The following is a 21268-nucleotide window of genomic DNA, read 5'->3' as shown; positions in this document are numbered from 1 at the left end:
TTACAGCAATAGCAGCAGCAGTAGCTCTAGCCTCCCAACTGAAATGGGAAGCCAGGTGGTGGCCCCATTTTCAACATTTCGGGACTGAATGAGAGATTGGTATGGACATATTTCCTTCACCCATATGGGTCCTATTGTGAATATCCCAGACATCAGCTTGCAACCAGGCACGGACATACAGCCTTTGACCTCCAAAGTTGAGTGGATGTCTCCTATGGAACAAGGAAGGATGGGGAGACACAGATGTTTTAGGAAACCAGAGAGGAATCCAATCCCCCCTTATTCCTGGGCCTGAGTGTCAGAACCTCTTGGGATCCACTCAGATGTCTAGTTTTACAGCCTCTGAAACCATCAGATGTTCAGTTTACCTCCAGCGACCCGAAGTCTTCCTTGATAGCACTGAGTTGTTTCATTGGGACAGGGAAATAAAGGTGAACTCAAGCAGGACCCCAAAGCCACACAGGTTGGGCAACGGAGGGTTGACGACATATTCTGAGCTGGAGGGGGAAAGAGAGGGACAATTACAAGTATGTCCTGCCTCTGGAGTTGTCTCTCCTTGCTGCATTGTCTTCCCCAAGTCTTTCCTGCTGAAGCCATTCTAATCAAGGCTGATGACTGCCACCTCCCCACTCTTTTCCAACTGATTTTCTTTGCTGTTGGAATCCCATCCAACATGACTTCCAAGCTCTGTGCTTAGGTGTGATAATACAGAAATGAGAAGGTCACAGTCCCATCTAGAGTCATTGTCTAGAAGGAGAAAGACATGTAAGTAATTAACTTCAATACAACTCAGTAGGTACAGAGTCTTCGGTATAGGAGCAAAAAATTAAAGGAGGACCTAACTACCTAAAAGAATTTTGTGTCTTCACAGAGTGGACACCTGAGTTGAGGTGGAGGGTGAATAGAGATTAGCTACGTGAAAATGAGGGTTGGGTGGGGGTAGCAAAGGAAACATCAAGGACAAAGGCCTGGAGGTGTGAGCCAACTTGGTGAATATGGGGAATTGTGAGAAACTGCAGTGTTGATATTCAGCTGGTAGGCATGGGAGGGCTGGAATGGGATTTATAACCAGTGTCCATTCTGATTGGCCAATACCATCCCCATTGCCAAGTATTTTGAATACTAGCCGCAGCTAAAACACAATAAATAAGAGGGGGAAGAGAAGGAAATGAGCTGAAAAGATAGGCCAAATGGGGGAAGTAGGCTGTGATCATGTGGCAATAATTGTTAGATTGATTACGCCACCACCCTGTTCAGAGACCTCCACTGACACCTTGTTTAATAACACAAAACCCAATTTATACCCCAGCTTTCATTGATATCCCTCTCTTCTGAGAAGTGTTTAGACCCCAAGGTAACAATTTAGAAAAAGAAAGACAAGCAAAAGGTCTGAGATCCTTTTGTATATGGCCCACTTGGGCCTAAGCAAAGTAAGAACACAAAAAGGGGTGCCAGGTGGGTACTTGAAATATTGGGGGACACTCTGTAAAGTATACAGTTATCTGCTATGCTGTACACCTGAAACTAACACAAAATGATACTGAATGTAAACTGTATTGGAAAATAAATAAATAAATAAATAAATAAATAAATAGAACCTGGGGGGGGAGAACACAGAAGAGGAGGACCTACAGTCTCCTCAGGGGTTTATAGTTTCACTCTCCCCTCCCAAGGTACCTGGGATCATCTCTGAAATCCATCTCTCAGGTAAGGTCTCTCTGTTGTTGCAATAGGAGTAGTCACAGTAGTTACTGTAGGAGACCACCATTATGCTGGGGGGTGGAGAGTGATGGATAACTGTTATTGCCTGTGACCCTTCGGAGCTGCAGCCCTTAGAGGCCAAAATTGCTGTCTTGGTTCCTGTTAGGAGACAAGAGAGAAGGACCCTGGACCGTGGGCCTAATGTTTGGCCTGGGGGAGAGGAAGAGCATTGACACGGACTCAATCACCCTTCCTCCCACCCAACCCAACCGCCCCTTCTCATTTTACCTGATTTAATAAGTAGCAGGGATTCCTGGCACAATGCCCCATTGTCACAAGTCTCAACTTTCTCTGTAGTCCAGTTAAATGTGATTGGATAATCTTCTATAATCACGGACACACTCTTGTAACAATACAAATTTTGTGCCACTGTGGGGGTGGGGTGGGGGTGGAAATGAGATCAAGTTAAGTACTTGCCCTTCTCCGCGGGGCCCAAATCACCCCTTTCCCACCAGAAATCCCTCCTGTGAGCCGGCTGCTCCCCTCCCACCTCCCCTCATACATACGAGTGGAGGGGACTCCGAGGAGAAAGAGGAACAGCAAACCAGGGATGGGATGGGTTCCCATGGCTCCTTTTAGAGAGGTTTGGAAGAACTTTTCAGGATCTGTGATTCGATGAAGAGAAAACTTTCCAATCACACAGAATGAAGCTAAATCCCGGTTCCTGCGAGCGCCGGGCAGAGGTGACGGTACACAAACGATGACCTCTAAAGTCAGTCCGCCCCTATTCAGCTTGTGGGTTTGAGCAAGTTAATAAGTTTACTGTGCCTCAGTTTCCATAGCTGTAATTCTCAGACCCAGCCACCTACTCCTTTAAGGCCAGGAGCTCAACATCCAAAGACTCTACAACCTCAGGATCCAGGGGTGTGGCGCAAAGGTCCCTCCTCCCTCAGACTCAGGAGCCCAGGTTCGAACCTATGCTATTTCAAGGCCCAGGTATCCCAGTCCCCAGCCCCCAGCCCCATCAGAACCCGGGATTCTGAGAGCCCACTCCTGTCCTAGCTAAGAACTTGGCTTCAGTCACCGTTTCCCGCAGGACATGTTATCCCAGGCCCACCCCTCCTCCCTCAAACCCAGGAGTCCAGGGCCCGGGCCTCGTCCCCCTCAGGCCCAGGAGTCCACTCCCCTCTCCAGACTTCTCTTTCCTCAGACCCCAGGAATCTGGGTCCCTAGTCCCCTTTGACTCTCTAAAGGACTGAACTCCTCCCGGCTTCCAGTGATCTCACAGAAATCCAACAGTTCTGAAGGCGCTGCCCGGAACGCCCCTCTTACCCAACTCAGCCTTCTCTTAGCGTCTCCGCGAGGCACGGAAGGCGGGGCCAGCCTCGCCCCTCAGGTCACTCGAAGCCCCATTGGTCAACGCCAAAGCATCTGATGAGCTCATTGGATGAGCCTGGAGGAAGGCCACAGTCCATTGGCCAAGGAGAAGCCTATTCCGGGCCGACCTGGAAGGCACGCATGCGCAAACTGGCAAGCGGCGGGTAAGCACGTGCACTGGCGCGTGGGAGGGTGTGGGGGTAAGGGGTGTGGGGAGTTCGCGGGTATTTGCAGCACCCAGCATGCAACGCGGGGCGAGGGCGGGGCAGCACAGCCCCCAGCGAGCGACGTCGGGCGCTGCTGCTTCTCCTTGGGCAACAGCGTCCCTGCTTCTCCAGCCACACTGGGAGGTCAGACCCTTGGCTCCTCATCCGCTGACCTTGTCTCCCTGCCCAAATGGCCTCTCCAGTCCCCAGCCCTGGCCCCCGCGTGGTGGTCGTAGCCTTTGGGGGGTCAACTTGCCCTCCTCACGCATTGCTCACTCGGCAGATGTTCCCGCTCAGCCCAGGCGTGGTCCTCTGGTCGTAGGCTGGCACCAGTGGCCTTCTGGGAGCGGCAGAGAGGGCCGCCGGCCTCAGCGTTACCTCCAGCGCCCCTGGATGTGCGCATGAGCAGTAACTGCGGGATGCCACAGGTTTGCCTTGCGTGTCTGACCCGCGTGTCCGCGTCGGGACCTGGAACATGACGGGCCCTTCAGATATCTTGTTCATGGCAGAAAATTCTATTTCATGCGTAAGTATATAAGCTGATTGGATGTAACAGGTAGTAACGATGCCTTTTGTGTACTTTTCAGACTTGGAACTCTTTCTGTGAGTTCTGTGGTATAGATGACCGTTTTTAATAGAGAAAATGCCATAATTAGAATGGTGTTGGTAAAGCTCTTAATTTTAGGTGAAAATATATTAAGAGCTTTGAAACGGTTAAAAAACCTCTAACGACTGAATATAAATATTAAGAGAAAGCAGCTTAGCTAGATTAGGAAGACTATGATATCCTTTTAGAATCCCTCCAAAATGATTTTTAAAAGTAGACTAATGCAAGACAAAAGAGCTGCCATTAGATTATATTGCAGCCCTAATCCTTTGGTGTGTTAACATTCAGAACACTAAGAATGGGCATGTGATTCATGGAGGGAGTGGGAAATAATCAGGTGTCAGATGCCCTCAGGTCCTGGGGACACAGGACAGGATGACTTGGGGTCACAGGAGGCAGGAAAGGATGAAGCACGTCACCAAAGGGCAATGGCCAATGCCAACCCTATCCCAGCAACCAGGCCAGGGACAGTGCCCACGGATTTCAGGGGAGGAGGTCTCTGTTATGATGGTGGTGAGTGTGGCCAATTCTGTGATCAGTCTGCCTGGCACATTCTGGAAGCGTGGGCAGTTCTTAGAATAACTGAAGGGACTGTCTTGCTTGGTGCCTTTTAACGGAACAGGCTTAGCAGGTAGACAGTCTTTAGTGCTCACTGTGGTTTTGATCCCACCCCCAGGAGCAAAGTTAGAGAAAAGACAGCAAGAAATTCACCTCAAATGCCGATGCCGGGCCCCCGCGCTCTTATCACACGGGATCCTATGGTTCCCTAGCCCAGTCCCCTCTTCCCTCTTAATATATTAAGAACTTTCAATTGGGGACATTAAGAATATAATTATGAATATTTTATTATTAACATAAATATTAGGGGCAGTGAATAGAATAAATATAGAGTTTGTGATTCCAAAGACCCTGTCCCTAAGGACCCAGGAGTCTGAGTCACCCTTCCTTCTTTTCAGGCCTCAGGGCTCCAACACCCACATCCCTGGATCTATAACAGTATGTGGTTTTCCTAGGGCACTGTGTTACCACAGGTCTGGGACCGGGTCCCAGATCTTGACCACAATCGCCAGTGCAATGGATTGGAGGCCAGAGAGGGTGGTTGGGAGCTGCACAGCTCCCTGCTGCCAGCTCTACAGTGTTGTCTCTGATCCCTCATCCATTTCCATCTCTCTGACTAGCACTTTCCCTGGCATAGCTGGCTTCTAGCACCTACAGCGAAGGCCTCTCAAACTGACTCTTGGCCTGTGTATTTGTTTCCTGGGGCCATGGTAACTAAGTACCACAGACTAGGAGGCTTAAACAAAAGAAATGTATTGTCTCACAGTTCTGGAGACTGGAAGTCCAAAATCAAGATGTCAACAGGGTTGGTTCCTTCTGAGGGCTGCGAGGAAGGGTCTATTCCTGGCCTTTCTCCTTGGCTTGTATATGGTTTATCTTCTCCTTGTGTCTTCACATCATTTTCCTTCCTGTGTCTGTCTCTGTGACCAAATTTCCCCTTTGTATAAACATGCCAGTCATACTGGATTAGAACCCACCTTAATGACCCTTAACTTGATTAGTGCTGTAAAGACCCTATGTCCAAATAGGTCATTTTCTGAGGTCCTGGGGGTTAGGGATTCAACTTATTAATTTGGTGGAGTGAAGTAGTGCCAAACAGCTCTCAGGGGCATCCCTGTGCCATTTTGTGATTTTTAAATGTCTTACTGTCATTTCCTGCTGGGATCCTGACCAATTAAATAATTAGAATCAGGAGTGGCACCTGGAAACAGACCCATAAAACTGAATTCTGGGATTAAGTTTCTACCACCTAGGAGAAGCAGAGATAAGCACCTTGGTGGGGGAAGATGGAGCACAGGTGAGACAAAGCCTATGGTAATCTCACAAGGGCTCAAATTATCACTGTGGATAGTAGTGAAAGAAGTTCAGGTGGAAAGCAAGGTATTGGAAGTTGAAGTGGCTGTAGCAGTTTGTTACTATGGCAACAGTGGTGACTCTGTTGATTGCGGAGTCAGTTGGTTTCTTTGGATGGTCCTAGAGAACAAACAAGGGGAAGGGAAACAATTGAAAAAGAGAATGTCCAAATGTGAGGCAGTGGACAATCAGAAAATTTCCTTGGCAAAGTGTCCCTTGTCTCCTCTAGGGTCAGGGCAAATATGGCTGAGGACCAAGCCCAGAGCCTGGTTGCAGAGTTGCACCACCAGGTAAGTGTTCAACCCTGCCATGCTGTGCTAAGGGGAAGGCACAGACATGGGATGGAGACCTTGGGCAGACCAAACCCCCTGCACATTGATGGTCCCCCATTTTCATTTGAGGGAACCAGCTCTCCCTGCACAAAAGCCTGCCAGTGATGCACCTGGGGCAGTCCCCTCACAAGGCAATGCTTGTTCTCCAGATCTACAAGAGGGAGTTTCCAACATAGTCGAGAGAAACATGGGGCCTGCCTGGGATGAACATGCCACACACTGAAAGCCTTACAGGACCTTACCAGTCTGCAGTGGCAGGAGTCCTGGAGCACATGCATGAATAGATTCTGTACCAGTTATCCATTTATTGCCTTTCAGTTCCAGATCCACTCTTCATTGCCCTGCTGGGTCTTGCAAGCATTTTTCATCTTTCTCCTGGCACAATGTTAGGCTTTGCCAATAGAGGGTGCTAGAGGGACACTGCAGGAAGAAGGGCTTCTTTTCCAGCCAGAGAGGGAGAGGTTGCTCCCTACATTCCTAATTCTTTAGAGTTCTCTTTACACTTTTAGTAACCAGTCCCCCAAGTTAACTCTAATTCCCTGTTATTAGTGAATAATTTCTTATATTAAACTTTTCCTGTTAAGATTATTGTGTGGTTCCTGACTCCTTCCTGGACCCTCACTGATAAATTCTAAGGGTGTGAGACCAGACAGAACGAAGAGTAAGGCTTGATGAGGCTGAATCTTTTCACATGGGATATAGGATTTAAATCAGCTCAAGCATCTGGGACCATCATGACTATCTGCTTAGTTAGTTAGTTAATATCTGGACTCAATGCTAGAGCTTCTCTTATGCTTCTATATAAAGAATTAGCAGTGGTGACTCTTTTGGTCTAAACTGAGTTAGCTCTCCTTTGCCAAGAGGTGTTTCCCTCTTCTTCCTTTTGTCTTCCTAGTATCCTAAATTTATTAATCAATGTTAAAGCATGTGGAATTAAAAACAAATTTAACAACATTTTAAATTGGTTTCCTTGAATGAGATGACCCTGATTTTAGGTTTGGCCTTATGACTTAACATCAAATAAAATATAGCATATGATAATTAGCAACTACCTGTTTTGTGATTTCTGGGTAAAAATGTAAGCCATTGATAAAAGTCTTGTCCTGATTCATTCAGAAGAAATCACGTGGCAAAGACCTCAGCTAGAAGAAGGTTAATGCTTATTTCTCAAAATCTATAAACTATGCAACACATATGCTATTGGAATCACCAAATAGAATAGAGAAAATGTGCCAGGGAGAGCAAAATGTTTGAATCCTTTACAGACTGGCTAGTCATTCTCATACTGATATTTGGGTGGGTTGTGTAAAAAGACCTCAGGCAAGGGCCTTCTGAACGGCCACTTGAGGAAGTGAAGCTGTCAGGATGGGCTTCATACCGAATCAGTTTTCTTTACAAAAGACCATTTAATGCTATTTGATTTATTACAAGATATATAAGGACAATCAAGTTGTCTTTCTATAACCAGATGGCCCATGACTGGTTGAGCCAGCCCTGCCTACCGTGGTCTTTTGGCCTGTGCTTCTGTGAGATGGTTTAACAGATAGTTTCTATTGCTTTGGGAAATATATGCTGCCTCCTGATGGCGTCTCAGTTGAAGGAAAGACGAGGGGAGGTTGACTGGTGCTGGGACACTTGGGGGGAGGAGGAGAGTCAGGGGAGGTTGACTGGTGCTGGGACACTGGGGGGAGGAGGAGAGTCAGTGGAGATGCCTGGAGTCTTTCGGCTTAATTCTCCCAGCTCTGGAAAATAGGAAACTCTCCGGACCCCAAGCAGCAGGCCGAGGGCAGGGCTCAGAGGAGGCTCTGGGTCCTCCTACCAGCCGCCCTCCCTCGGGGCCCTGGGGCAGCCAGAAGCTCTCCATGAAGTCCCATGACCTTGCCTCTGTTCACCTCCCTCGGGAAACTGAGGGACGTCATTCTGGGTGGGAGGAAATAAAGCCTCCAAGTCCGACCTGTGTTTATGGGAACCTGACTCCAGCTGCATCTCCTCCAGGCCTCGGTCAACAACGTCCAGGGTCAGTAGGAGACCCTGAGCTGCTTAAATGCTGCCCCAAGTAGCACTTGGGAAGGAACCTTGGCTACGACATGGCTCCCACCTTCCCTCCTGGGGGTCAGATGCATCTCCTAAGAGGACAAGTTGGCAAGATGGAGAGGTGAGCGATTGAACCAGCCAACCACGAACCCTCCCACCAGCTTCCTCCCAGGTCTCCCCATTGCCCTGCAGCTCTGGGGCCTGGGGCTGAGCATCTGAGAACCGCATATTACTGTTGTCCTGGGCAGGGGGCTGGAGAGCTCTAGGGTACAGGACCGCTGTCCCATGACCCAAAGGAGCTGGGTCCTTGGTTTCCTTCCTTGAGTGGACACTAAACAGCTCTGTCCTTGGTCAGTCCTGTTTGAGGTGCTGGTGCCTGGGAGACCACAGGTCATGGAGTGAATGGGGTCCTTTTGGGGTAGGATCTAGCCCCCTGGAGCAGATGGAGGGATGGAGGATGGGGGCTAATCACTGAAGAGAGTTCTTGTGGAGGGGTTCCTCAGAGTCTGCCTGGCTCTCCACCTGCTCTTTTTATTTATTTTTTGAACATAACTTTATTGATTTTAGAGAGGAAAGGAGGGGGAGAGAGAGATAGAAACATCAATGATGAGAGAGTCATTGATCGGCTGCCTAGCCCACAACCCAGGCATGTGCCCTGATCAGGAATCGAACCCCGATCACCTGGATCCTAGGTCGATGCTCAACCACTGAGCCATGCCCGGCCGGGCTCCACCTGCTCTTGATATTAGAAATCAGAGCTCAAGTTTGGGGTTTCTGGGTAGACTGCATTCACTTCATAATCATTTGCAAACTCAAGGCCAACAGCAGGAGGGATGGGGCTCCCCTGGTCTGCAAATGCTGTGCATCCTGGAGAAGGGGTGTCAGTCACAGGTGTGTCTTAAGAGCATGACTTCACCCAGCAGGAAGGCGGTTATCAAGACAGGTGTTTGCAGGGGCCAAAAGAAAGTACAAGTCTGGACCCTGAGCACCCCAGACTGTGGCCAGGAAGGCCAGCCCAGGATATGCCCCCTCAGAAGGGCACGCAGCTGTGTGGTTTGTGAGTCTTCAGGGGTCCCCTCCCCACACTCAGCACTCCCAAGACTCACCTTTCGAAGGGGAAGAAGGGAACGAGCTGCTGATTTTTGGGGGTCCAATCTCGAGCTGTTTGACCCAGCTGGGCAGGCAGAAGAGTTTAAATGTAGGTTCCCCCATTTCTGGCCAGTCTGGCCTTTTCTTGCTTCTGTCACGATTGGGACGCGGGAGTAGCCCTGGCTGCCCTGGGGCCTGCAGGGAGGGGAGGAAGGAGGGCGTGGAGGTCCTGAGGCCTCTCTCCGACAGCTCTCACCCCCAGCTGCAGCTTTCTCCCACCCCCCCAGAAGCCTACAGCTGTCCCGCGGAGGCTGTGGAAACACAGTCCTGACCCAGCTACACTGTTGCTCAGCCAACTGCAGAGCTCAGCAACTGCCCTCTGAGTGCCCAGGACCACAGCGAACAGGGCACTTTCCCCCAGAGGGGTCCCAGGCCTCCCCAGTCTCCAGGCCCCAGTACCACAGCAGGGCTCCACCTCCTCCCACTGCCACTGTCCCCCACACCCAGGCAGTCTTTGCTTTGCCAGAGGGCCCCTAGTCACTGTCTCCTGGGGAGGCTGGTTTGGGAGTGGGGTTTGTACCAGGCACAGGGCACAGTCCCTCTTTCTGAATGAGGGGACTGTGCCTGGCCACGTGGAGGGAAAGCGGCCTGCAGGGAAAGATGCCCTGAGTCCAGGTCCAGCCACCCCTTTCTAATGGCAGCTCAGAGAGCCTGGAGGGGCCCACGTGTGGATGCACAGGAACTTGTTACATTTCCTTTGGCCTGTGGATCAATCCCCAGGAGGGACATCCACCGGGTGACTCAGGCGAGATGCCCAGATGGCAGAGAACTCACTGTGGAGATGGGGCTTCCTGGAGCGCTGGAGGGCCCACCAGGATTACCTGTAGCTGCTGCCCACCATGTTCTGTTCCCTGTGCCCAGCAGGTGCCCGACTCATGAAGCATCGAGAGGTCCAGGTTCCCACTGACAGGGACTCCAGGTCCCGGGGACAGTTTGCAGGATGGCCCAAGAGAGGGGAGACGGTGGGAGGAGGTGACTGGGAAGGGGGAGAGGATGGGCAGGTGAACCGGCTGCCCAGGCATCTGGAGGCCAGAGAAGGTCCAGGAGGGGGGTGCGGGGCAAAGGAAGAGTGAAGGGCAGAGAGGGAGGCCAGGTGGACAGGGCGGAGGGAAGGAGGGGAAGGGGGACTGGCAGGGCAGGGGCGGCAGGGGACCCCAGGGGGCCTGTGGAGGCTGTAGGCCTTTCGGGCTCCCAAGTGAGGAGGGTGCCCGCTGGTGAGAGATGGGAACTTGGTTTGGCGATGTGGGGGGGCAGGGGCAAGGCCAGGCCGAGGGCCCAGAGTGGGGGCCTCCCAAAGGCAGTGGGGGAAACCCAGTGAGGAGGGAGAGGCAGGGGAAGCGGGAGGGGGTGAGGGTGGGCTGGGGACAGTAGGAAAACAGAAGGGCTTTTTAGTCATCGCTGCCAATGTGCAGAGTGAGAACCGGCCCAACCGTGGGTTCTGGAATCTGCCTCTGTCCTTGTGACCTCAGAGCAGAGAGTTCTAGAGAGGCCTGGGAGCCCTGCCTGAAGCACAGCTGTGTGCTCTGTAGAGATGAGCAAACCAAGGTCTTTCTTTCTCGATGCAGTTTATTTTCAACACTATTGTGTGTTAGTTTCAGGTGTACGGCATAGTGGTGAGACAATCGTGTTCTTTACAAAGTGTCCCCTTGGATATTTCCAGCACCCACCTGGCACCATGCATAGTTCTTACCATATTACTGACTCTATTTCCTACGCTTACTTGGCATCCCCATGACGATTTTGTAACTGCCAATGTGAATGCCTTCGCCTTTTCCACCCAGCCCCCAGCCCCGCGCCTCTGGCAGCCATCAGTCTGTTCTCTGTGTCTGTGAGTCTCATTCTGTTTTGTTTGTTTATATTGTTCTTTAGATTCAACAAATGGTATTTGAAATCATGTGGTATTTGTCTTTTTCTGCCAGGCTTATTTTACTTGGTATAATGCCCTCTGTGTCCTTCAGATCTGTCACAAATGGTGAGATTTGATTCTCTTATGGCTGAGCAGTATTCCATTGTACAGATGTGTACATGTACTATAACTTTTTTATCCACTCATCTATTGATGGGCACTTTGTTTGCTTCCATATCTTGGCTATTGTAGATAACTCTGCAATAAACATGTATTCTTTCAAAATAGAGTTTGGGTTTCTTCAGATATATACCCAGAAGTGGAATCACTGGGTCATAAGGCAGCCCTATTTTTAATCAACCCCATACTGATTTTTATGGTGACTTCACTAATCTGCATTCACACCAACAGTTCACAAGGGCTCCTTTTGCTCCACATCCTCGCCAGCATGTGTTGTTTGTTGATTTATCAATGATAGCTTTTCTGACAGGTGTGGGGTGGCACCTCCTGGTGGTTTTAATTTTCTGATGATTAGTGATGTTGAGCATCTTTTCATATGTCTCTTGGACAGCTGTGTGTCCTCTTTGGAAAAGTATCTATTCAGGTCCTTTGTCCATTTTAATAGGATTTATTTGTGTGCGTTGAGTTGCATGAGCTTTTTACAAATTTTGGATACTAAGCCCTTCGCAGATGCATCATTGAAGAATATGTGCTCCGGTTCAGTGGGTTGTCTCTTCATTTTGTTGTTTTTCTTTGTTGTGCAAACACTTTTCAGTTTGCTATAGACCATTTGTTTATTTTTTCTTTTGTTTCTTTTGCCCAAGGAGATATATCAGAAAATATCCTACTAAGAGATAGGCTTCTTAGAATTTTTTTTTTGGGGGGGGGATATAGTACATTTTGACATGCTGCTCCTGCTCACTTATGAAGGAACCTGTAAGATGACCCAGCAGGAAAAGAGTCTGATGAAGGTTCAGACTGGAAACCCAGGTGTCCTGAACCTCAGGCCATAAGATGCAACAGACCCAATACCACTGAAAGTTTCTGTGACATAAAGAGACAATAAGGATAATAGTAGGGCAGAACCTCAGAGGTTTGGAGCAAACCTATGTCTCTTCTGCAGATAACAATCTTCCATTTGGAGAGCAGCTCCTAACTCATTCCTGGATTCCAGTAGAGACTGAATTCCTGACCACGGGACATCAAGGGCATTGTGATCTGAACTCATACTGGGTGCTGTCTGAGTCACCAAAGCATGACATTGGACATGTACAGCATCGTTCATTATCCATGAAACAGGTGTGTATGGGATCCTGCTCAAGCAAGAATGGAGGGCACAGGTGAACACCCCAGTGGGTGGATCAGTCACCCATGGCACCTATTCCTCCTGCCCCTTTCTCCACCCACACTCATGGGCTCATGGGGATTCCTGGTGACCTATTAACAGAAGGGAGAGCACTCGAACCAGGTTTATGTTAGTGTGGGTGAGGAATCCCATCACAGCTCTAATCACTTGGGAGTCACCACCGCCCCCTGGCCATTCTGTGTTCCTCTTGGTGTTGAAATGGAGAAAGAAGAGGGCTGCTCTGCTGATGGCCAGACAGAAAATGACTACCAGAGGGAGATTGGGTTGCTCAGTGAAGGAGGACCATGTTTGGGAGTCAGGAGAATGGCAGAAACTTAATAGAGACAAGACCACCAAACACTCCCCACAAGAATGAAGATTTGCCTCACACAACCATTGCCTGGAGGAGGTGTTGGCTGGTGGGGAGAGAATATGGAATGGGTGGTGGAAGGAGGCAGCTCTGATTACACACCTGGGGCCTTGGCAGCTTCCCCCCACCTTCTTCTCATGGGGAGGGAGATGAAGAACTGGTCCTCGAATGCTGGGGGAGACTGGCTTTATTGTCATTAGCACACCATGTCACCATGATTAAGAAAGGAATGGGAATTGTGTGTCTTCCATATTGAAGACTCTGATTCCCACCTGGACAAAGGAAGGGGTGGATGTGAGGAGAAGGGTGGGCTGTCAGGACACTTAGTTTCCTTTCAGAGACACTCTCTCCCCTTCTCCCCCTATGCTGCACTGTTGGGGGTGAATCTATGGGGATCTCCTGCCTTCCAGCTGGGTGCAGTCAATGGGGAGCCCCGACAGGAGATCAGAGGGCGGACACTGAGTGAGGTTGGGCGTCCAGTTCCACAGCTCCTTCTCTGTAGTGTTGCTGGGGGCTGGACAGATGACTTAGCCTGAGACCAGAGCTCCTGCCAGGCAGCTCTCTCTAAACCTCCTGCCACCCTCTCTCTGGATTCTAGTGATGGTAATGACTTCTCCGTAGTCTTTCAGGCCTAGGATGGTGACAGATCCTATGACGCCAGCCTCAGGACACTGTGCACACCCTCTTGTCTCTCATTTCACACAAATCTGTATGTCAAGTGATTCAAGTGGGATGAAGCCCCTGTTTGCGCAGGGAACCTGACTCCTAAGTAGATGCCTCATTGGTCAAAGTGTACTTTCACCTCCCAAGTCACAGCAATGCCCAAATACCCGTGGCCACAGCTCCCTGAGCTCTGCTACCACCCAGCTGGAGCAGAGATGTGCACCAGACCCAAGAAGGACGGCCTCGAGATGGTGAACCTTTCACCAGCTTCCTCTCCTCCCCCACATCAGGTCACTGGGTGTCCTGCCCTCCCCTCCCATAGAGAAACCCCAGCACTGGGAAAAAAGATGATGTCTTTATTTATCAGGTACACGTGGCATAGGACCAGTGAGGCTGCTCCCAGTCCCTTCCATATCTTACCAGGTTATAAAGTGTGTGGGTGTGGATGAGAATTCATGGAGAAGATGGGAAAACAACTCAGTGTTTGGTTATGACGTCAGAGGGAGGGTTGGATTTAGGGGGTCAGCAGGGGAGAAAAATCATGGGGCAATGGAGTCAGCAGGGAGGTCATCCCAAAGGAAAGGGCTAGGGATAGCCCCAGCACCACCACCCAAGCCAGGTTGGGGGCAGGAGCAGCCCCACTTTGGAGATTATTATTCCCACGTCCCCTTTGGTGATCATTGTTCTCAGAGTCCTCGTCTGCGATGAACTGCCCAATATTTTTGGTGTGGTTCAACAAGGAGCTGGAAGGATGGGGCATGCAGCCCTGAATGCTAAGTGGGGTGGTCAGCCCACCTAGAGAGTGAAGACAGACTCAGAGGGGTCTCAGAGTAGTACATACTTAAATCCCTAAGACCCAGGAATCCCAGGCCCTACCACTGCCCCCCTCAGATCCAGAGATCAGGCTCTTAGGCCTCTCCACCCTCAGATCTAGAAATCTGAGTTCCCCATCCCCTTCCAACCTCAAGCCCATGAGCGAGGGCCTCAAGCACCCTCCCACCGCAGCACCAGTGAATCCAAGCCCCCAATCCTTTCATCTTTGGGACCTGTCCTTCTGCACTCACCTCCTCTGACATTGATGTGACCTTTATAACAATGAGTGGTGCCAGTAGGGCATGAGACGTTTTTAAAGGATGTACAGGGTTGACCTAATTGCACACAGGCAGGACACTGCAGGTCTCCTGGGACAGGGACAGCTGGGGAACAAAGAGAAGGTTGGGGTGCACAGCTTTGCTCCCAGCTGCAGTAACCCTCCTGGAGCCCAGAGTCTTTGTGTCTCCGGGTCCCCATCTCTCATGTCCCTGGTCTCCCCCATTCCTCTAGGCTCCCATACCTGGACGAGGGAGGGAGTTCAGCAGGACACTGCTACTGTTGGCCCTGTTGCACAGGTTGGAGGAGCAGAAATGGGCATAGGAGGCGACGAGCACTCCGGGGGGCCCCGAGTGGATGGAGACAGTCTTGGAATTCTGTGTCTCAGTATTGCTGCAGCCTTTGCTCCCCAATATGAGTGATTTAGGTCCTGTGGTAGTGGTGGGGAGAGAGTGACAGCTGGGCTGGGGGGGGGGTGTAGTTCCGAGGGAGACAGAAGCCAGCGATTCCTGGGTGCTTAGCAGGCAGAGGGTGTAAGTAGGTTCCCTGAGTACAACAACACAGGTCATTGCATGTGGGGCAAGGATGAGCCTGAGCCTGGGTCCTCCCACCAGCTCGGTCACCTCTCAGTTCTTGCTCAAATGTCACCTCAGTGGAGCCTCCCATTTTTCAAATTGCAACCTTCAGCTAACTCCCCCTGTCTCCTTTCCCTGCAGGGTTTTCTGCTTCCTCACTGGCGCGTAAAGCTGTAGGAAGACAGACCCAGTGGCATCTACAGAGCCTGGCACATGACAGGTGCTCAGTAAGGCTCAGACGAAGTCACCAATGTTACTGCGCATCAGCTCTGTTCTCAGACCTTTGCATGGCCCATCAAATATATCCCCATGACTACCCAGCATAGTAAGTACTGTTACTGCCAGCACCTTGCCCCCATTTTTCAGAAGTGGAAACCAGGGTGCGGAAAGAGGAAGGGTGAGGTGCAGAACTCCAGGCCTGGGGGGAATCAGGCAGGAGGCTCAGAGGACAGAATCCAGGGCAGGAGACCCAGGACGCCATGCTGATAGCCCGCCCCTTTGCACAGCCCACGCACCTACATCTATGAGCAGAAGTGTCTCCTGACACACCTCCTTCAGACCACATTTCACGGTTGTGATTCTATTCCATTGCTCGGGGTCCTGACTCAGGTTTTCTTTAACATTTATCATGATCCCCCGCTGACAGATCAGAAAACCTGGGGAGAAGAAATTACCAGGGTCCGTGTAAGGCCGGGGACAAACCATGTCTGTCCCTCCAGATCTCGTGCTTGGGAAGGTGGTTACATTCTTGAGTCATACTCCAGGTAACCTGGACACAGTCCCTCAATCTCAGGTTTAGAAGGGACCTTTGAAGTCTGAGCCCCACCCCTATTCTATACACCACCACTTCCGCTCCAGCATCTGCAGGGACTTTTCTCAACAGCCCTTGAAGGCTGCCCTTCACTTGGGGTGTAAAAAAGATGATGGGTCGGAGTCCTCTGGAGTCTCCCCTGGACACCTAGGAATCCTGTGCAAACTCACTTCCCATCCTGAGCCAGTCCTTGCATTGCCTCAGGCTACACCCAGGCCCTGTCCTCAAGGCTCCCAGTCTAGGGTAATGAGGAGTATAGGCTGACATCTTACATTCTTTTAACTGAGAAACCCTATGTTCCAAACAAAATGACTCCAACACCTAGTGTGTACTGAGCATTCACCGTGTGCCAGGGTGTTGTGATTACTTTCTATGGATTAGCCCATTTAAGTTTCCCAAGGAGCTCCCTCATCCAAATTACCTCATTTTCTCACAGTGACCCCCAAAATAGGTGGTGTTATCCTCCTTCTCCCCATTGTCAAGATGGAAAACAGAGGCAGAAGAATTATGAAGTGGCTTTCCCAGTGTCCCACAGCTAGCAATTAGCAGAGCTGGGCTCCTTGAGCTGAGTGGTGGGGAAGATGGCCATTGATGACCGTCCTCAGCTACCTTGGCCTCTGAGGCCCTCAGGAGTCCAATCTGAAAACTAGGAGCCTAGACCTTCACTTAAGGCCATCACATCACCAGCAGGGATGTGGCCCATGATATAGAAATTCCTGGGCCGATGACTCAGCATCCATCAACATGGGTAACCTTCAAAACAGCCCCACGAAGGAGTGCCTCTATTTCCCCGCTTCATAGACCACAATATCATGGCTCCTGCTTCCCTTCTCCCAGCCTGGTCACCCGCTTTCCCTGCCCCCACCTTCCATGTCTTGGTCAATAATAGCTCCTGTCTTGCAGTTGTTCAAGTTGAGAACATTGCTGTCATTCTTAGCAATTCTCTATGTCTTACACCCCATGTTGCATCTGTCAGGATATCCTGTTGGCCTATGCTGCAAAATACCTCTAGAACCTGACCACTTCTCATCCCCTCTGCTGCTTCCATCAGGGGCCAAGACTCACCTACTTTCTCCTGAGTCTCCTTGGGGGTCTTGTCCCCCACTCCCACCTTCCCCTTATCTAGTCGTTACCCAGAAGCCAGAAGGATCCTCATAAAAGGTAAGTTGATTCATGTCACTCCTCTGCTCAGAAGATTTAAGAGTTCCCCATCCCACTCAGAATAAAATTCTAAGTCCTTAAAATGGCCCCAAAGGCCCTGCCGCTCTGTCCATATGACCTGCTCTGCTCTTTTTAGAACACATTGCTTGGAGCCACACTGGCCTCTGGGCTCTTCCTTGAACATGCAGCAGGCACCCACACACCCCAGGGCCTTTGCATATGCTCCTCTGCTCCCAACTGTCTAGAATCACCCAGTCCTCCTTGAATTTGGTGAAAGGGGCTCAAAGAGGTAGTGATCGCCAAAGCTGCTTCAATGGCAGAACCCAGACATGAACCCAAATCTCTCAGACTCAGACACTAACTAGACTCTTAACTGCTGTGCTCTCCCTGACTGTGCTCACCCACCGCTCTCACTGGAACCACTGTCCAGTTCCTTGCAGCAAGACAGTCAAGGCCATTACACTCCAGCTCTTGGGTTCTACTTCAGTGGGCTCCTGCCATGGCCTGCCTGTTCGGGCAAAATGTGCCCTTGCAACCAGCTGTCTTTCAGCCCCAGGTCTTTCTAGGAGCTGCCTGTCACCCTGCAATGGCCTTCTCTCTCCGTAACATCATGTTGTTCCCCAGCTTCCAACACCTGGTCTTGCCGTTGCTCAATAAATATTTGTTAAACTGCTGAACTGAACTGAACCAGGGAAGGCAGACGCGTCCCCCAAGATCTGACTCCAATGTTAAAACTAAGTTTATGTATTAGGAGTATTCATTTGTGGCTTAGTTGCTCAGTTTCATGTGTCATTTGTGTGTATGGTATGTGGGGAAGTGTATGTGTTGGGTGTATGGAGTATGATGTGTATATGATTGGTGTGTGTGTTTTGTGTGTGGCATGTGATGTGTGGTATGTGTTTATGATGTATGTGGTATGTGTTTGCTGTGCAGGCACAGCATGGTATGAGTTCTGTGTGTTTTGTTTGTGATGTATGTGGCATGTGCTATGTGGTGTGTGGTGTGTGTGTATGAGGTTTGTGGTGTGTGTCCGGTGTAAGGAGGCATGTGGTGTGTGGTGTGTGGTATGCATGTGGCATGGCAAGTGTGGTTATGTGTGCTGTGTGTATCATGTGCTGTGTGTTTGTGTGGTATGGTGTGTGGCATGGGTTACATTGGATTTGTTTCAGGAATGCCTTCTGGATGATGAATGTCACCTAGTCCCAGAGATGAGGGTTGGACAATTAAACAGAATTAATCAAAAGGAGAGACTCAGACTGTCCCTCCGTGTGCAACACCCCTCCCTGGCTCCCGTGGCCTCAGGAGAAAGGTGAAGCCCTCAGTCTGGCTACTTGACCCACCACCAGGCCCCCCAATCTCCCTCTTCACTTCCCCACCAATATCTGTTCCCAAGACACAGCAGGTCATTTCCTGCCTCCTTGGCCTTGCACCACTGTTCCTTCTGCTTGGAGTAGCCCTTCTGAGGTTACCCACACCCGCCTTGTCTACCTGAAAAACTAGCCATCAGCCCCTCCCCCCAGACCCAGCTACACCCCATGCTCTTGCTGTGACCTTCTGAGGCAGAGCCTAGGAGCCCTTCTTGAAAACATTGTACCCCAAGGCTGCAGGGCAGGGCACAACCTCGCCTTCCGGGTGTGGGACTCACCATCAGAGCCACAGTTTTCACTCACAGACAGTTTCCCGATTTCCCGAGTCTCATTAAGCAGGTTGCAGGCTGCTTCGGACATGCATCCCTGGACTATCAGATTGGTGTTGATGTCTCCTGTGGAAGGGGCCAGGCAGAGTGGGAGAGAGTTAAGATGCTGCCACTGGGACCATCTAACCCTGAGGAGCCTTGCCCGCCCTCCTCCAAGCCCCAGGCCTCAGCTACCCTCAGTGCCAGCAGGGACCCCGATGTCCCAGCTCACCTCCCCTGAGCTGGAGGACCCCATTGTAGCAGTGATTGTGCCCACTGGGGCAGGTCAGCTCTGTTGCAGATCCACAGTCATTCACGGAAAAGCAGACCGGGCACGTCATGGACCCTGGGACTGGGGGAGAAGGGGAGGGGAGGACTGGGCAGGCTCTGCATTTGCATCAGGTGCCTTCCAGCCTCCTCACCTTTGTGGCCCCAGAATCACCTGCTCGGCCTCCCCAGGCTTGCCCTCCCTTCATGTTTCCTTCAGGTAGGCCTGGGGTGCAGGAAATTGGGGTCATGTGGTTGGGGAGAGTACAGTTGGGGGACAAGAGACCTGGGAGGGGCACCAGAGACTGAGACAGGAGGGGTGCCTGGGAGGAACCATGCAGAATTCACCCGCAACTTCCACTACACAGTCTGAGCAGACAGGATGCCCCAAAGCGCAGAAAAATGCAAAGCATCCCCCAAGCCCGGTGTATGATACACAGGACAGTGGGGAGTTACAGGCCAGTTTCACTTTGGATGAGGCAACACCAAAACCCTAAATGAAACATGAGTGGACAGAGCCCAACAGTAGAGGAAAGGGGGCATGGCCCAGGTTTTGGGCATCGCCAGAGTCTGAGGTGGGGGTTGGACTTGAGCAGTCCAGTTTGCTACCCCAGGACTCTTAGAAGAAGCTGTGCCAAAGAGGGAGTCCTGGGGAGAGTGGGCAGGCTGGGTGGGAGGAAGGGGTCCTCAGTGAACAGTCCCTCTGTGCTCCCCTCCTCCCCAAGTCCACGTCCCCTCCCTCCTTGTCCGCACCTACAGAGGCGGGCAGGGCCCAGATTGGGAGGGTGGTGGACAGGTCATTGCAGAAGTCCTTGTGGCGACACACATGGGTGTAGGAGACGACCGAGAGGCCAGGGCCTTCCCTGTGCTGGGTGACACGGACCTCATGATCTTCCTTCTGGGTACAGCCCTTGATGAGCAGGAGGAACACCTGGGGTCCTAGATGACAGAGGGAGGCAGGCAGGGTGAGGATCAGGACTCCAGGGTCCTAGAGGGAGGGTCTGCCTTGCATGGCTGGGGTGAGAAGCTGGGGAGGAGGCAACTGGGCACCGGGGGGCTTGCTCCTGCTGAGGAGGGGACAGCTGGTCTGAGGGGAGGGAGTCTTTTGAGCCTCCACACAGAAGGCAGGCAGGACTAGTCAGGAGGAGAAATATCCCTGCACAGGTGAGGGGAGGAGTCAGGCTTGGGGCCTGTGGGGCCTTTCTCACCGTTCTCAATGAGCATCAGCGTATCTTGGCAACCCCAGCCAGCCCTGCAGGACTCATTGCCAGCTGTCCACTGCATGGGCAGTTCTGATACTGTCCTCACAGTCTGCAGTATTCCTGCATGACAGGTCAGGGTCTGCGCTCCTAGATGGGAACAGCAAATCCATCTTAGCCCATCCTCCTGGGAAATTCCCTCCCAAGTTGGGGTTTTCAGGGAAATTCCCTCCCAAATTGGGGTTTTCACTCACGGGGCAGCATGAAGGTGAGGCCCAGGAAAACTGACAGCAGGGCAGGGCTCATGGTCAGGGCAGCTAGAACTCTCTGGCTCCTGCTCTTCCCCCAGGCAACTGAGCCCTTTTATGTGTCTCCTCTCGCAAGGCAGTTAGGAAATGGATGGGGTGTGGAGGGCTTTGCTAAAGAAGGCCTGGGCCCACCCCCTGAGTCTCACCAGCCTAAAGAAGAAACCTGAGTCTTTCCTCTTTCCTCAGACCCAAGAGTCCAGCCTTCCCCCTCCCCCCCTTGGACCCAGTAGTCCAGGTTCCCAGACCCCTCTACAGTTAAAAACGGAGGCATCCCCATTAGTGCAGATCCTCAGCCCTCTTTGCTCCTTAGCCCAGCTGTGCGGATCCCCACCCCCACCCTCTTCCTGGGTAGTTTGTGAAGGTAGTTTCCTCTTTTCTCATGGTAACCTGGCCACCTTTTGGCCCCAGGTGGGGAAACAGCTCAACTTCCTGTGAGGACATTGTGTGGTGGGTCTCAGCTGGTTCCTATGGTTTTTCTACCCTAACCTGTGCCCCCCACAGATTCCTACTTGTCTTTTCTCTCTCTTTCCTTTTAATATTGCTTTCCTTCTTATATCCTTTTCAGGACCTTCCCTCAAGCTTTCTCTTCTCCCTCTCTTGTTCTCTCCCCTCCCAACACAACACAGGCCTAGAGTCTCTAGT

The 21268-nt window shown here is 51.2% G+C and overlaps 2 protein-coding genes across 2 annotated transcripts; both read right to left on the bottom strand.

Moving 5' to 3' along the window:
* On the bottom strand, positions 1–3687 carry TEX101 (testis expressed 101). The gene is made up of 5 exons (XM_016219483.2): positions 3561–3687; positions 1990–2130; positions 1678–1860; positions 369–497; positions 1–212 (listed from the first exon to the last, which is right to left on the bottom strand). The coding sequence occupies exons 1-5, from the start codon at positions 3685–3687 to the stop codon at positions 1–3; spliced, it is 792 nt and encodes a 263-aa protein (XP_016074969.2).
* Positions 3688–14055: 10368 nt separating this feature from the next.
* Positions 14056–20624, bottom strand: CD177 (CD177 molecule). Its single transcript, XM_087827437.1, has 9 exons — positions 20573–20624; positions 20328–20468; positions 19873–20058; positions 19085–19204; positions 18823–18939; positions 15721–15861; positions 14875–15060; positions 14606–14737; positions 14056–14336 (listed from the first exon to the last, which is right to left on the bottom strand). The coding sequence occupies exons 1-9, from the start codon at positions 20622–20624 to the stop codon at positions 14056–14058; spliced, it is 1356 nt and encodes a 451-aa protein (XP_087683563.1).
* Between the last annotated feature and the right edge of the window lie 644 nt (positions 20625–21268).

The sequence above is a fragment of the Miniopterus natalensis genome, chromosome 18, assembly GCF_054644295.1.
Source record: "Miniopterus natalensis isolate mMinNat1 chromosome 18, mMinNat1.hap1, whole genome shotgun sequence".
Classification (NCBI taxonomy): domain Eukaryota; kingdom Metazoa; phylum Chordata; class Mammalia; order Chiroptera; family Miniopteridae; genus Miniopterus; species Miniopterus natalensis.
Note: the sequence above shows the minus strand (reverse complement) of the source record. Positions and strands in the feature narration are given on the sequence as shown.

Coding starts and splice junctions, on each gene's coding strand:
- TEX101 (XM_016219483.2), bottom strand. CDS start 3,687: ATGCGCACATCCAGGGGCGCTGGAGGTAACGCTGAGGCCGGCGGCCCT. Junction 1,861..1,989: donor CCTGCTACTTATTAAATCAG/GTAAAATGAGAA, acceptor GTCTCCTAACAG/GAACCAAGACAGCAATTTTG. Junction 213..368: donor AAGACTTCGGGTCGCTGGAG/GTAAACTGAACA, acceptor CTTGTTCCATAG/GAGACATCCACTCAACTTTG.
- CD177 (XM_087827437.1), bottom strand. CDS start 20,624: ATGAGCCCTGCCCTGCTGTCAGTTTTCCTGGGCCTCACCTTCATGCTG. Junction 20,469..20,572: donor CCTCACCTTCATGCTGCCCC/GTGAGTGAAAAC, acceptor GTTCCCATCTAG/GAGCGCAGACCCTGACCTGT. Junction 20,059..20,327: donor GCTGATGCTCATTGAGAACG/GTGAGAAAGGCC, acceptor TCTGTCATCTAG/GACCCCAGGTGTTCCTCCTG.